Below are 15,500 nucleotides of genomic sequence, written 5' to 3'. Positions count from 1 at the left end.
TCTTCAGAAGATGTGAATTCTAGATCTGATTCTGTTACTCACTTTCTCTGTGACCTGGAGGAAGTTACATCCTTTGTGGCTATGGGCAACAGGCTATCTATTTGGTTGTGCAGTCAAACAATTTCAGAACAACTCTTTTTGAGTGAAATGACATCCAACCATCTGTGTGTAAATGAGTTGGTTCTTCATCTGAGCGAAATGCCACATTCTCAGTAATCTTGGAAGGACATATGGAAGAAGAACTCCAAGATTTCTGTTTATCCTTTCAATCAGAAAAGCATGGTATAGAGTACAGGTATTGTAGAAGGCAATTTTCCACTGTGAACATTGGTCAATTATTACTTGAACCCAGGAATCCGTTTCCCTTATCTCTTCTTTATGGGACCTTCTATTTTCTTATTTTTATCCACGCCCTGTCAACAAATTCTTTGGTCCAAGAGAGGTAGAGTTTAGAATAAGAGCAATTTCTTTCATTTTCTCTGATGTTTTCAAAAGTGTAAGAAATGTCATGCCTTTCAGCATGCACAGGTGACAGGCAAAACGTCAGAGCATTAAAGAAGGTCTAGTTTGCCCTGGTTTTTGTGAAGAGTACCTGATTTTTTTTTTTTTTTTTTTTTTTTTTTTTCCTTTGGAGTTCACCATGACTCTGCTCTGTGTGGCTATTACTACAAAATAACTGTAATGTTTCCTGGAACTGCTGCCACAGTTGCATTTCCTTCCTTTAAGTTTACCTCTAATTTCCACTAAATCTTCTCATTAAGCCAGCTAACTGGCACGGGACAGTTTTATACAGAACTCTGGTCTAGGAGTTAGCAGCCCTGCGCTCCAGCCCCAGTTCTATTAAGTTACTGTGTGACATTTAACAAGTCACTTTACTTTTCATAGTCTTGTTTTGTGCTGAAGATAACACCCACTTGATAGAATTATTGTGGGGATTCAACGAAGGTAGTATGATTGTATACTGAAAATGGTAAAACAATACCAAAAAAAGTTATTTCGGTTCTTTTTCTGAATGGCATTGATTATAAAGAAATGAAGAGGATGGGAGGAAAGAAAAAAGGAAGGGAAGAGGGAGAGAGGGGAGGAGGAAAGAATTATTTGTTTACATCATACACACATACCTACTGCTATTTGGAAAATAAGATCACAATTTTCAAATCGAAGTTCATTCACATCATTTACCTAGTCTGATTACTCTTAAGTACTGATTGACCTATCATCATCAATGAAATTTTATGATTTTCCTAACTTTTGTTATTTAATATTGTCAAAGTATTACCAATTATTTCTAAGATTCTATCTAGGCATCTTTTCCCTTTTACCAGAAATTAACCTATGAGAACAAAAAAGATTTAATTCAATTTAGACAGATAGTTTGTCCCTCTAACAATCTGTTATTATGATAATAATACTATTAGCTTCTGCGGATGAGTCAAAATGTGTGGGGTGGTGTCAAAATCAGTCTCTTCGAATTCATCTTGTATCTAGAGTGTCCAACTGTCCAGTTTCCCTGGGACTGTCCCAGATTCAGTACTGAAAATCTGGTACCCTGTGAAACCCCTTGGTCCTGGGCAAATGGGGATAGTGGGTCACCTGCACTCCATGCTTCCTCATCTCACACTATGCTACAGCCACGCTGCCACCTCTTAGCTACGAGAACACTCAAAGCCTTTTCTTTCTCCTGGCCTTTGTAGCACTAGAACACTCACATCACTCACAGCTGCTATTTTCAGGTCTCCATTTAAATGTCCCGTCACGCCCTCCTGACCATTCTGTAGAAAGGAGGGCCCTGTCTCTCATGCCCTAGTATTCTCTGTTATTGGCATTCTGACCCTTTTCTTCACAGTACTTCATAGCACTTATAATAGTAATTATACTATTTCCTCGTTGCCTGGTTTATTTTCCCTTTTTCCTCACAAGAACATAAGCTCCATAAACTTAGTGATCAGACCTGTTGTATTTATCACTATGTACCCTGTGTCTAACAATATACCTGGCACATGCCTGGAAAATCACAGGAATTTAACAAATAGTTGATGATTGGATGAGTAAATCATAAATACTTAAAAATATTTGTTAGGTAACATAGTAATAACTATGTATGGTGTCACTTGGGTACTAGACAAATCCACTTGATCACTTTGTGAGGGATATAAATGTCTAGTTACTATGTTGTAAATTTGAAACTAATAAAATATTACATGTCGACTGTAATTGAGAAACATTTTTTATTTTTTAAAAATAAAATAAAATAATTTTTAAGTGCATGAAATACTGAATCTACATGGATCTTAACCCAAGTTATCCACACTTCTCTACTCCTTTTTTTTCCCACCTCTCACTACAACCTGTGCTCATGAAGGAAGCGCAATTTGCAATGTATATATACACAGGTTATGGTTTGGGGTGTGTCTGTGGTGTATGGTGTGGTGTGGTGTGTGTGTGTGTGTGTAGTAGAAAGGGTATCTAATTTAGCTCTAATGCCATTTAAAGTCTAATTATCTTTGCTGACAGTTTTAAATTTGATAACTTTTCTCAGAGTTACTGAGTTACTTTGTCACTGGGGAAGTGTCTAAGGAAAAGGTGCCATTCATAGCCTGATAGCAATTCAGTGTTCAGAACTTGGGAGGTAAACAACTTTGAAGCAACATTACCCTTCGAAATAACTAAGAAAAGACTCTTTACTGGATAGTTTAAAGAAATAAAAAATAATAACTACTCCGTTGGCTATCTACTACAACGCAGAATCTTTGTCGAGTGTGTGTGTGTGCGTGTTGAGCAACTACTACGTGCCAGGCACTAGAAGCACAATGGTCAACAAAACAAATGTAGTTCATTTTCTCAGAGGGGATGCACTTAACTGAGGAAGATGTTACAATTAGAAACTGAGAAAAGTGGGGGGGAAATGTGTAGTGGAAGGAGGAACCTGATGTGGGTAAGGAGTCCAGAGGCTGCCTCCAGCACATCAAGTTTGAAGCTGAGGTCTACAGTGTGAGAAGCCACCTGGGCCAGGACCCTGCATTTCTGGATGGTACTTCTGGATGGTTGTTGGGGCCTTTCACCCACTAGACCTTTAAAACTAGATCTAAGAAATGAACACTATGCTACTGAAGATTTTTTTTTTTTTCAGTTGAATTTTTTAACATGTCAATGATTTGATTTAAAAAATAGCTTCACTTTGTACATATCTCTGTAATTTACTTCTGGGCACTCAAATGTTCTGGAAAAATTATACTTTATAATAAGATTGAATATATGTTTCATTTTAAAAAGTGTACTCTTCAAGAAATATGTCTTATCTGGGAAAGGAAAGTAAGAACTTCGTTTTTTAATTGTATATAGTAACACATAAATGTGTGTGTGCATGCATGTGTGTGTTTTTAAGGATCCTCAAAGTAATAAATTATATTGTAATGTTATATTTTAAGGGCCTAAATCCATCTGTTGCACTTAATGGTATAACCCTACCTTCTTCTATTTCTACAAGCAGAGATTTGTTTCTTACCCCCGAGGAACATGCACACCATCAGTCAAGTGCACTGGTGAAGACATTCTAGGCCTAATTTCATGCAGAGAGCCAATGACAGAATCAGGTTTAAAGTCAAGGATGAAGATGGCTTTGCCTCTGCAGAGCATTTACATCATAGTGAAAGCACCTCACAGTAAGTTGTTTCTGGGGCAAACTTCTTGTTGATTTAATGTTACTTAAAGATTATTGCCTCAATCTCTCAAGGTGTTTACATGAAGCTATTTTAGTTACCAACTCTTTACCTTTCACCTTCTTAATGTTTCATTTTTGGTTTAACTCCCTTCAAGTTTTATGAAATCAGACAGATAGTATATTAACCACTTTTAGAGAAAATTTACTTTCAAAAGAATGTGACTTAATTCATATTCTATTTAGAGTCATGATCTATTGAAACTCACACTTTTAAAAATGCACTATACTTTTTTCTTCACTCTGTTGTTTTTTATTTATTCTAAATGGACATAACACAGCAAGATGTCCCACTGTGGTGGGCCTGTTATTACAATAGACTGCTTATACTATTTCAGCAAGACTATGGATCTGTTTTTAGAAACTATCAGTTCTGGAGAGGCTGATATTATAAACAATGTAATTGTACTTAGGATCCATCCAGAAACCGGAGTGTTTTTGTCATCTTTTGTCAAATTTAATGGTTTACTTCTAAAGTATAAGCCTTTGGATGAGCTGCTTATGCTCCTCCAATCTTAATTTTCTCATCAATAAAATGAAGAAGCTGGACCAACATTTAGGATTCCTACCAGCTCTGGCACACCACGGGTCTTTGATTGCACAGCTCCAGGTTATTTCTCTGATAGACCATGATCATTTCTGCATGCCCCATCGCTTGACCTCATTTCTCAGATAGACTGTTTTGAAAAAAAAAAAAAAATGAACAAAAGGAGAAAGCATCATTTTTGGGTGGCTTCTTATTGAAGGGGTGTCCCCTTTGATATATTAACTTGGAACTCACTTTGATTTCTTTTCAGAGTTCATAGAATTATTTTTCTTCGTAGAGGGAATATGGTTACCTTGGCCACAGTCTCTGATTCCAATCTCTGAATCCAGAGCCTCTTACCTTTGTGATCCAATTAGAAATATGCTAACTGGTTTGCCAGAGAGACCATCTCTTTTCTTCTCTCTGTCCAGACTCCCATTCTTTTGTCTCACATATTTGCTTTTTGCAGTACTGCAAAATTATGCTTTATTCAGTGTATTTGCAAACTGCATATGTGTGTCCATGTGTAACTCAAATAGCTAGGGATTTTACTTGGGTTAATTTCCTCAACCTCTTTAATATTTTGATTTGTGATTCCTAATTATTGCACTAAATATTTGGAGACTGGTCTTCATATGTCGTGGTACAAATATAGCAGCAAAAAAGGTTAAGACGTGACTTTTCTCCATTTGTCCAGTAGATGGAAGTATTTTATAGAGAATTAACAAGCAGCAGGGTTTTGTTTGTTTGGTTTGGGTTTTGTTGTAGTTTTTTTGTTTTTTTTTTAAAGAAGATGGAGGACTTGTCTGGAAGAGAGGTAGAAAGGAGAAACAAAAACCGGAAACTAGGAGATGAAGAGAGGGACACCCAATCCTGTAAAATACAGGGCTTCCAAACTTAGTCTCACCAAAAACCCATTTCGGGCTCTGTTTATGCTCTGTGGCTACCCATTTTGAAAGAATACAAGAATAAATTAAACTGTTGATAACTCTGGAGTTTTTTTTTTTTTTCCTTAATATAATCTCTTTGGATCCTTGAGAGTCCTAAAAATCTTTTCATGAGAAATGAATAATGCAATCAGTCTCTTTAGCAATCAGGCCAGCTGAACATCAAGCTGGTGATTTCATCCGAATGCATAATGCCCACCAGCAAAAGTGGTGTGTTGGCAGCAGTTCTGGCGATGGATTCAATGCAGTGATCATCATGCCATCCCCTTGGCCATCCTCTCTACTGTTTGGAATTCCTGGTGTACCATTGAATCACCAAGCATTGTCTCAGCAGCTGGTTGCATTATTCCTCTGGGTGCTGTGTGAGTGTGTTTTCAAAATCCCAATTTTGATGTACTGTGTGTGTGCGTTTGATTCTCTGGGCATCGTATCCAACTTGAAGATTATGTCGAAAAACTGAGCTGTCACCAATGTCATAGAAGATGACAGCCATCTTTTCTGTATCAGCTCTGCTTGAATTGGCATGTTAAACCAAACATTCCTCTCCAAACACCCCTGTCTCCTGGCACACTTTGGAAATGAATGGATTTGTCTTTAGCTCCATCATTGGTTTGGGGATAACCCAGCAACTTTTTCAAATATTTCAGGAGAAAAACTAAAATGCTACAGATATAAAATAACTTTCTAAAAATCAAATTTATATTAATCTACATATTTTAAAGAAAATCCAAACAAATGATATAAGGTGCAAGCATGAAGCAAATAAAGTGCTCTGAAAGGGGTTAATGTCTTCTAAGACGGTCTTGTTTATTCCCCCAGCTCTATCATTTTCCCATCAAAGAGTAATCTTGCCCTTTTTATTAGTAGTTCTGATATTCGTCATTAGTATTGTGACTTTAATTGCATTTCTTTAAAACTGCCTCTATAAGCAATAGCCTTGATATAAAGTCTGAATGTAACTGTTGCATTAATACATTTATTTTCTTTTTTCAGAATATCCTTGAAGTAAGGGCCTTTTGGAATATAATATGCAAAAATTATGTAGATAAGCATTGAGGTACAAGAATTATTGAACACTAAATCTATTTATCCCTAAATCCTATTTGTTTCTTTTAAAAATAAGGAAACCCAGACTAAGGAAGAGTAATTTATTCTTCAATTTGTTAAAGCAGAGCTACCCCAACCTGTCCAAATGCAGAGCGTTTTGGAGAAAAAAAAGTCAACCTATGATCGTTAATAATCATCAAAGACTAATGGTAAGCTTATTTGGTAAAATCTTTGAGTATTTTAAAATACTCCTGAGTATTTTAAAATGTCTTTTCATCTCACTTCTAAGAAGCATTAAATTGATGGTGGGGGATGGGGGTGGGCAGTGGGGGGGGGGGGGGGAGGAAGTACTACAGAAGAGATAAGGATCAAATCCTTTCTGGCCAGGAGAGACAGTAAAAGGAGAAAGTGCAGTAGCATTTTGGTGGCAAGATTTTATTTGTTAGTTGATACAACTAAACTTTATGAAATGGCCATCACTGAGAGAGTGCGCTCTTCCTCTCCTCATCTACACTATCTGTAATCATTAGTGTCAAGGGCCAGTTTCTTGCCTTGCAAGTGTCATCGCATTACTCATTAAAGCATGGGTTGGTTGCTCTTTGGAAATCTTGCCACAAGGGAGCAACGCTGACTAACTTTTTCCCTGAAAGCCTTTGTTGTTGTTGTTGTTGTTGCCCTGGAGTGCATTACAAATAAACCCTTCAACAATCACACCTTTGCAGTCCCTGCTCAGAGTAGGTGGAGAGAAATGGAATCCTGAGTAACAGTGAGATAAATTGGCTCTCCCTTTGTTTGCCAATGCCTTGGCTCACTTCAAAGAAGTTAGAAAGATAGATGTTTGAAAAGTCTGTGCACATGAATCTCCTTAGTCTGAGAGAAGTTACACAGGATACCTTTCTTCTCTGAATTTTTATATATCAGAGAACTGAAACATGCTTGCAGATTTAATCCTTGCCCTGAACTATCATCCTTAGATTAGTAAGTTTAATGAAAGAACCAAAATGATAAATCGTTTTATTGCATCTCCACTCAAAATGTCTTCTTTAGCATGAGCTTTTCTTGCTGTATGCAGGAATGATCTCAATCACAGGCAATCAAGATCCACCACAGAAGTCATGAAATAAGCAGGAGAATCTTAAATTTTTTTCCTATTTAGTGTGACAATGCAAAACAAAGCACAGAAATCTAGGAGAAACTTAATAATTTCCTCCAGAAAAATGGTGCTGCTGTAAGAAAGATGATCCAGGACTCTTCCTTTGCCTTGTGAGTCCTTCCTAATCTCTTCTCCAGCTGGAAAATAAAATAAGTTTCTGGGAGCCCTTTCTATTTATAGACTTTTCTTTCTAAACCTGTCATACACGTTATCATTCTCCCTCATCCTACCTGTCCCATATGCTGCTCACTTCTGGAGTGTGGCAACAGTTGGTCGTAGAGATGTTCAGGGTCTAGTACCCCTGTATGGCCAAACATAACCCAGATAATCACATCATTAACCTTTCTATTGGGTGTGAGGTTGGAGACCAGCCATCTCTGCTTCCCTGTTTGCTGAGGGTTTCTAGTTTGAAAAACATACATTTCTGTCAAAGGGCGATCTGGCACTTGCACACTGGTAGAAATCACCTGCTCCTAGAATAATCATTAGAGAAATTGACAATAGGCAATAGCTGGGCTTCTCAGCTTTAACATTGAGTCAAGTAGATGAAATGAAGCCAACCCAACACACTACTGCACATTGTTTAGAAACTCATTACTCATGCGAGAATCATGGCCTCTACAGATGGTGGCTCCTCCCCTGAAGAGTCAAGGGCTCCTGTGTGGCCAGGGGAGAGAGTACCCTGGGCCCTCAAGGGCTGGCTTTGAGCCTTGACTTTGCTACTTACTAGATCTAGGGGAAATGAAAAACAAAACAAAACAAAACAAAAAAACCTGCTGGTCTCTTGGGAGATAAAATATCTACCCTGTCTGCTTCATAGATTGCATGAGAGTCAAGTTAGGTACTATGAGGAAAGCATTTTTTGTAAATTTAAAGTATTAAGCCCTTAGTGAGATAGCACTTCGGACACTCAGTAATAGCTGTCATTTATTGAGCAGAGAGTTCCATACCAAACACTTCATGCAGATTATCTCACTAAATCATCACAACTGTGCATGAGAGATATAAATTTCCCTACTTTAGAGGTTAAAAATTTGAGGTCTAGAGAAATTCAGTCAATTCGGCCAAGGTCTTTGAGCCAACAAGCGGTGATTTTAATTCAAAGTACAGTCTACAGTCTTGCTGACTCCAGAATCAGTGTTTTCACTGATGGGGTTCAGGACATACCCCCAAAATGCAAATTAAACATCTCAGGAAATTTTTTTTTAATGGCAGAAGTAAGAAGGTCACCCTGACCTGCCCCAGTTTCCTCCTTGGCTTTCCCTGAAACACATCATAGAACTCTCATGTGAAAGCTTACCCTCCATTTACTGGGCAGAAAGAAGACATTTTTATCACCAGAGGCATGGAATGTAGGACCGAGAGGCTGTATAAATAACCTTTGCTAAACTAACCTTTATTTCCCTAGTTACCACTTTATCATTAACTGCCCTAGTCCAAACTCCTTTGTCTTGTTGATGCTTCACAAATTTATTGTTTCTTTATCTAAAAGGTATAAAACCTTCTTGCTCTGGTCACTTCTTTGAGTTTTCATTTTCTTGTGAAGGTGCCCACATACATGTAAAAATTCAATAGAATTTGTACGCTTTTTTCCTGTCCCCTCTATCTTTGTCAGTTGAATTTTCAGACCCAGCCAGGGACCCTAACAGTGTTGAGGAAAACTTCTCCCTCCTCTACATCACCGTAAAGCAGCACTACTTTATAGACTGATCTGTTGCAAGCTGCTGCCTTTATCTTGGGCAGTGAAATCTTTAGCATCTGAAGCTGCTTCTCTTCAGAGAGGTTAAGCCTCTTTCCTTTTTTCAGGCTGCATGGTTCATCACCAAAGGGCACTCGATGTTAATGAAGGATCTTTAATGGCCTTCTGTAACTATCCTGCCTGCCTCCACCACTCTGATTTGGAAATCAAGTATCCTAAGGGAGCTCTTCAGTTTAAGGAGAAAAGAAGGAGGTGGGGGATGGAGAAAAGGAAAGGCAGAGCACCCTAAAGGGATGAGGCCGTGTTTTACAGAGCTCTCCTAAAGAGAAGTCAGACTAGGAGATTGTGGTGCTCCGATGGCATTGTGATCCCCGGCTAGGCAGGATGAAGAGTGCTCTGGGCTGTGGTCCTAGGTCATCCAAAAGTACTTCAACTTGAGGTTTCAACTCTTGAGATTGTGTTCAGAACAGGGAAATAACTCCATAGCTCCCAAATGCATTGGGGAAGGAAATAACCTACAATATATCCTTTGCCATTGATACTTCTTGTCTGTAACTGGAATTAGGTTAATCTGTTCATATATATTTTTTTTAAAGTGCAAGTTCCTTGGTTACTGTAGGACTGGCACTAGGAGTTAACTTTTTGTGTGTTTATTTTGATAAATTAAAAAAAAAGTCAGTCAGCTGAGATTTGTAAGATCTCCTTTTGTCTCATCTGCAACATCTTACAAACTCTTTAGTGGAGGAGGTAGTTGTTCAGAGAAAGCAAACACAGAAAAAGTAATGAGCAACTATGAAGAGACATTTAGTACTTAATTATAACCTCAGGGGTGCAGCCCTAAAGAGCGACATGAGGCCAAATAATATTTCTAAGGAGGAGACAGTAATAAAGACCAGGTAGCATTTAGAGGATGAAGGAAACAGAAAATCATTACAGATGAGATGATGTTATGAAATGAAAGAATGAACATATATGCAAAGGGGAGAGAAAGCAGAAATAATGTATTTGAGATCCAGCCATTTTGCAATTTATCTCCTTTATAATAGTCCTGAAAGGTGGGAATTATGGTACCCAATTTACTGAAGGATGTGAGTTGACTTGTTTAAGATGATAGGCCGAATCAGAGATAGAAGCTCCAATCCTTTGATCTCAAAGTATGTATTCTTTTAAACCATGTCTCCTCTTAATTTCAGAGCTTGAGTCTATAAAAAAGAAATGAGAGTTACAGATAAATGTCTAAAAAAGCAAAAAACAAAGACAGGTAATGAGAGATCAAGGAGAAGGAAAGGGAGAGGAAGAGGGAATGGAAAGAGAAAAAGAAAGTAAAACTAGAAGAAAATACAGTTGCTATTTATCTGATCTGGCAAAGGAAAAGATTTGCTAAGCATAATGAGAAAGAAAAAAAAATATCACAAAAGGAAAGTGAATTTCTCTGATAATATGGAAATTGATTTTTTTATAGTTCATAAACATCATAAAATTAAAACCAAGCAATATTTTTACTATAATTAATTGGCCCAAATTTTGATACTTCTTATTAATAACTTACAAAATTTATAAAAAACACTAAGCATTACTGGAAAAATGAAAAGGAACATGAAAATTCAGTGATGAAGATGAAAACAAGTACTTGAAAACAATTTGAAAATTCCAATAAAAGGAAGTTTTTTTCATAAGGGTAGTCACACATGTTGCTTCAAATACTGCTGTTGAAAGTATAAATGTTGCAAAAGCATCAAAATATTCATTTCCTTTGACTCAATAATTTATTTTATGGTATATGTTCTTAGGAAGTAATCAGAACTTTAAAAAAACACTTCAAAGAGATAATTTAGTTTTTTAAGAGGAAAAATAATGGAAAGTACGTAAGCATTAAACAGAAAAAGAAAAAAAATAAAGACATCCATGGTGGAGTATTATCCTGCCACTCACAGTATGGAAAATTACCAAAAAATAATAAGATCTTTTTAAGAAGGCAGTGATACTAAATATACATCATTATCCCAATAATATTTAAATATTTATGCTTAGGGGAAAATATTGGAAGAAAATGTAGTACAGGGATACCTGTTATCTTTTAGTGGTGAGATTACAGGTTATTTTTTATTATATATTTTTCATTGTCTCTGTAAAGAATATGTACTGCTTTCTTGTAAATACTTTAAATAAAATAATCAACTAGCTTGTAGTTGTTCTTTATCGTTTACTCATTGAACAAGTTCTACCTGAGAAGCCAGTATGTGGTGCTAGGCACTTGCTCACAATTGTTGTAAGTGGCTTCAAGAAAATAATTCCCTAAACAAATGTAAAATTACAAATGAAATCAAGTGCTCTGAATGAAATAAACAAGTTTCTATGAGAATTCAAAGTAAGCTGACCTAGACCATTCGGAAGCTTGCTTCTCAATTCTGGCTGCATATTAGCATATTAGAATCACCAGGGATGCTTAAAATGAAAACCTAGGAATTCCACCCCCACCTTCCACCGGCCAATCCCCAGCACCACCACCAAGCTTCCCTCCTCTGGCCCGGGTTCCTCTCTCCAGGTGATACAATCTTTATGGTTCTGAGAACAACCAGGCTGCAGGGAAGAAGAAGAGGAGACAGGAAGGAGCTATAGCTGGAGCCATGCCAGGCATGCAGGAACAGACCATGGAAAGTTCTGTGGATCACGGGATTTATATCTTGTGTGTTTAATTATTATCCTTACAGCACTGGGAAGCCTTTGAGAAGTTTGAACAGAGACTTGTCAGATTTATGTTTTCAAAACTTCTCTGTAATGGTGAGAAGAGATTGGTGGGGAACTAGAATAGAAAATGATTGTCTAAATCCAAGTCAGGGAATGTGGCAGTGTGATATTGGATGAAACAGAGTAGATGCCAGTAGAAACAGAGAAGAATGGATGAATGTGAGAGATATGTAGGAGGTAAAATTGTAAGACTGGTCGTGATTGTACATGGGAATGGTGGTTAAAGCACACTAGTATTTATCATGGAAATTTAATTGAAATTTACTAGACTCAAAGAGTTGTTAACAGCCAGTGAGTTTTATTGTAATCATTGAAAATAATCTTTAAAATGTTCACTTAATAAAAGCAAATTTATACCAGAAAAATGTTCAAGAGTAAGTCCAAATCAAAATAATTGGCTTGTTCAAAATCTGGGATACATATGTAACAAAGAAAAGGTCCCTTGTCTGTGTCACCAATTAGAAGTATGGGTTTCTGGCTCATTGGACCATATATTAGATTGTTTCATAGTCCTCAGCATGATAAAGTTAGACACACCTGTCTATCAGTTCTATGAACTGGTATTTGCTGGGAAAAGAAGGAAGAACATGACTATTTGAGTGTTCATCTTTACTTTATGCAAATAGAATATGCGGTAGAATTTTTCCAATGGAATACATAGTGAAATTTGCTTCTTCCACTATACATTTACAATGTAATTTTTCCCTTGCCCCTTAGTATTCACTTTGGGATAATGTAGGAAATCAAAGGTTTGATTGCATAAGACAAAAGGGTGTCCAGAGAATACACATTTTTACCTTTTCTCTCTTTGTCCCACTAACAATCTGAGCCTGCTCTGGTTGCAAAGCTTTTGTCAGACAAACAGTTAAGTACCGAGCAACTGTTTTATGCTTAACATATGTGCTAGCAATGGGGTTAGGAACAAGGAAATATCTACCTAAACTAAGTGGAAAGGAGATAAGATAGGCATATCTAAGCCAGAAAATAATATTAAAAAGTCAAATGGTGAGTTGAACTCAGAACTATGAGGGACTCTATAGAGAAACAAGAGTAAGCAATCTGAAACTATTTCAGCATTTGCCTCCACCAAAATTTATTTTAATAGTAGTGTAGAAGATCTTAGCACTCAATTTATAGAATTATTGTCTAAGGAGTTCACTTAAAATTTTAAGTTATGCTTTGTGGGATTTTATGGAAGAAATGATATGGAACAGTGGTATTTTCGAATTTGTGGATTTGAGAAGGCTTAGGGACATCTCCCTTTGTAATGCATATTTTTTAATGTGTTAATAATATGTTACAGATAAGAACAAAATAATTTAGAGAGGATACAAAGTAGTTTAAAAAATTGCCTTTACCCAGTCGGATATGGATTTGGAGATGAGGCAGTTTGAGCTAGAGTCATAATTGGTCGATAAGGGTAATGTTAATGAAAAGAGAGAAATGTGGTGATACAGGTGAGTGATTGGAAACCCCTAAAAATGCTTGAATTTTAAGTGAGCAAATTCCAGAAACTATGAATGAGGAAATGACGGACTAGAATTCCAGCCCAGGTCTGCTCTTAATTAACTCTGTGACTTTGGGGAAGTCATTTATTCTCTCTCACCCTTTACTTCTTTTTTGAACCTTAATTTCTTCACTCATAAAATGATCACAGTGGCCTGGATAATGCCCGAGCCACAGTTCGGTGATTTTATGGCTTATAGATAATTATACTATATATTTCACATCTTTTATTTCTCCCTCTATTGTATATTACATATTGAATATTTTCCATGTCACTAAAATTACTTTAAAACATTGTTTCAGCGACTCTGTAATATTTATTATAGTATCTTAATTATTTAACTATTTCCTAGATATTTAGGTTTTCAATATTTTTATTATTAAAATACTGTTTTTATTATAAAAGTAAGTATCTTTGTAAATATTTGTCCTCATCTCTGGTGACTTCCTTGGATTGAGTCCTAAAAGTGAAATTACTATGTTAAAGAACATGGCCATTTTTAAGTGTTCGACATTTATTGTCAAATCTCTTCGTAGAAAGCTTCTGTCATTTCTATTCCCACTGAAGCTGCTGGATCTTCTCTCTTTCATCCACACTGTCAGGTTTAGCATTTTTAAAATTTTAGTTCAGGCGATGATTTAATGTATTTTAACATTTTAATTTTATTTCTTCTTTAATTTTTAAATTGCATATGTGTACATGTGCATTTGTAAGTCACAGTTCTTCACATAGGCCAGGAAAATGTTTTCCTCAACTGTCTTAAGGTCCCTGGCTGGGTCTGAAATCTAAACTGACAAAGACTGATGAACAGGAGAAGAGCATACAAATTTTATTGAATTTTTACATGCTCATGGGAGATTTCACAGGAGAATAAAGACCCAAAGAAATGACTAGAGCAGGAAGTTTTTATACCCTTAGACAAGGAAACAATATATTTGTGAACAATTGACAAGACAAGGAGTTTGTGCTAGGAGCAGCAAATGAAGCAGCCAGGAAGACAAGGGTAGTTTAACAAAGGTTTGTTTGCAGAGTCCTCTCTGGTGCCATCTCCCGGCTTGTACAAATCTGTTTCCAGTAAAAGGAGAATTTATATCCTGTTCTATGGCAGAAAAGGGAGAGCGTTTTCTGCTTTTACTGTTTCTTAATTGCCTTCAGCTCAAAATAATTTTTATGTCAAAGAGGCATACTTTGGGATGACATTCTGGTTTCTTTCATTCACTAGTAAATTATCTGTTGATATCCTTTGACATTTTTTTTTTCCCCATTGGAAGGGCAGTCCTTTCTTTGTTTCAGTGTTAAGAATATCTTACATATTAAGGATAATATTAACCTTTTGGCTGTTTTATTTATAACCCACAGGTGTCCTGGTCTCACCTATCAGAGATTATAAATTTTCTGTAATTCTACAAATATTAATGTTCAGAGTCTCCTTCTTGATTAAGCACTCCTGCCCCTCCCCCACCACTATATTATTATTTAGGAAGTTGATTGAGGAAGGTGAGGAGCTCACTTAAAAATTATATATCCTTACCTTACCAAGATGACTATTCCTTCTGTCTCAGAGTCCTTAATAACCAGACCAATGCCGTTCATATTCCTCAGCCAACAGAGGAGTTTTTCTCTCAGGATGGATGGCAGGTTCTTTCCTCTGTGTTTTTTAACGAGCTCTTCGAAAGGATTTTTCTATACCAAGATAGCTGGGTTCCTTGATTACACCACAGGCTTGGCCTCCTCCTCAGACAGCATAGGGGATCCAAGGGTAGAGGAGATGCTCTGGCAGGCAATGGCCAGGGCAGCTCCACACTTTTCTTCACACCAGTCTTCCTACTGATCTCTAGGCTTTGGCACGTTCTTCCAGACATACTCCTCAATTTTCTCCAGTTCATCAGTCAGAGCTAAGGACACATTTGAATGTGTTCAAAATTCATGTTCTCTCTTTTAGACTGGCTCCTATATGCTTCCAAATAAAAGGCTGATTCGAGCATCCCTACCAATCCTGAGCATTCCATGGCAGTTGGGCAGCTAGTCAATAGGTAAGGGCTGGTCCTTACAGAGCAGTGGGGGCTCCCGGGGTTGGTATGACCTGATGTCATGAGGACTCACAGCATCTGTCTGACTCCTACTCAAATACTGCTATATAATGTCCAAATACTTT

The 15,500-nt window shown here is 36.9% G+C and overlaps 1 protein-coding gene across 1 annotated transcript in view; it reads right to left on the bottom strand.

Moving 5' to 3' along the window:
* KCNU1 (potassium calcium-activated channel subfamily U member 1) overlaps window positions 1-14,938 on the bottom strand; it is a 124,194-nt gene extending 109,256 nt beyond the window's left edge. Inside the window, exons 1-3 of the mRNA XM_011373317.1 lie at window positions 14,877-14,938; window positions 12,636-12,810; window positions 7,622-7,864 (exon numbers count right to left, since the gene is read on the bottom strand). Of these exons, the coding sequence (XP_011371619.1) occupies window positions 7,622-7,864; window positions 12,636-12,810; window positions 14,877-14,938 (480 nt within the window). The remainder of the gene's footprint in view (window positions 1-7,621; window positions 7,865-12,635; window positions 12,811-14,876) is intronic.
* Between the last annotated feature and the right edge of the window lie 562 nt (window positions 14,939-15,500).

The sequence above is a fragment of the Pteropus vampyrus genome, unplaced genomic scaffold (assembly GCF_000151845.1).
Source record: "Pteropus vampyrus isolate Shadow unplaced genomic scaffold, Pvam_2.0 Scaffold8, whole genome shotgun sequence".
Taxonomy (NCBI): Eukaryota; Metazoa; Chordata; class Mammalia; order Chiroptera; family Pteropodidae; genus Pteropus; species Pteropus vampyrus.
The sequence above is the reverse complement of the archived record's forward strand: the minus strand, read 5'-3'. Positions and strand labels throughout refer to the sequence as shown.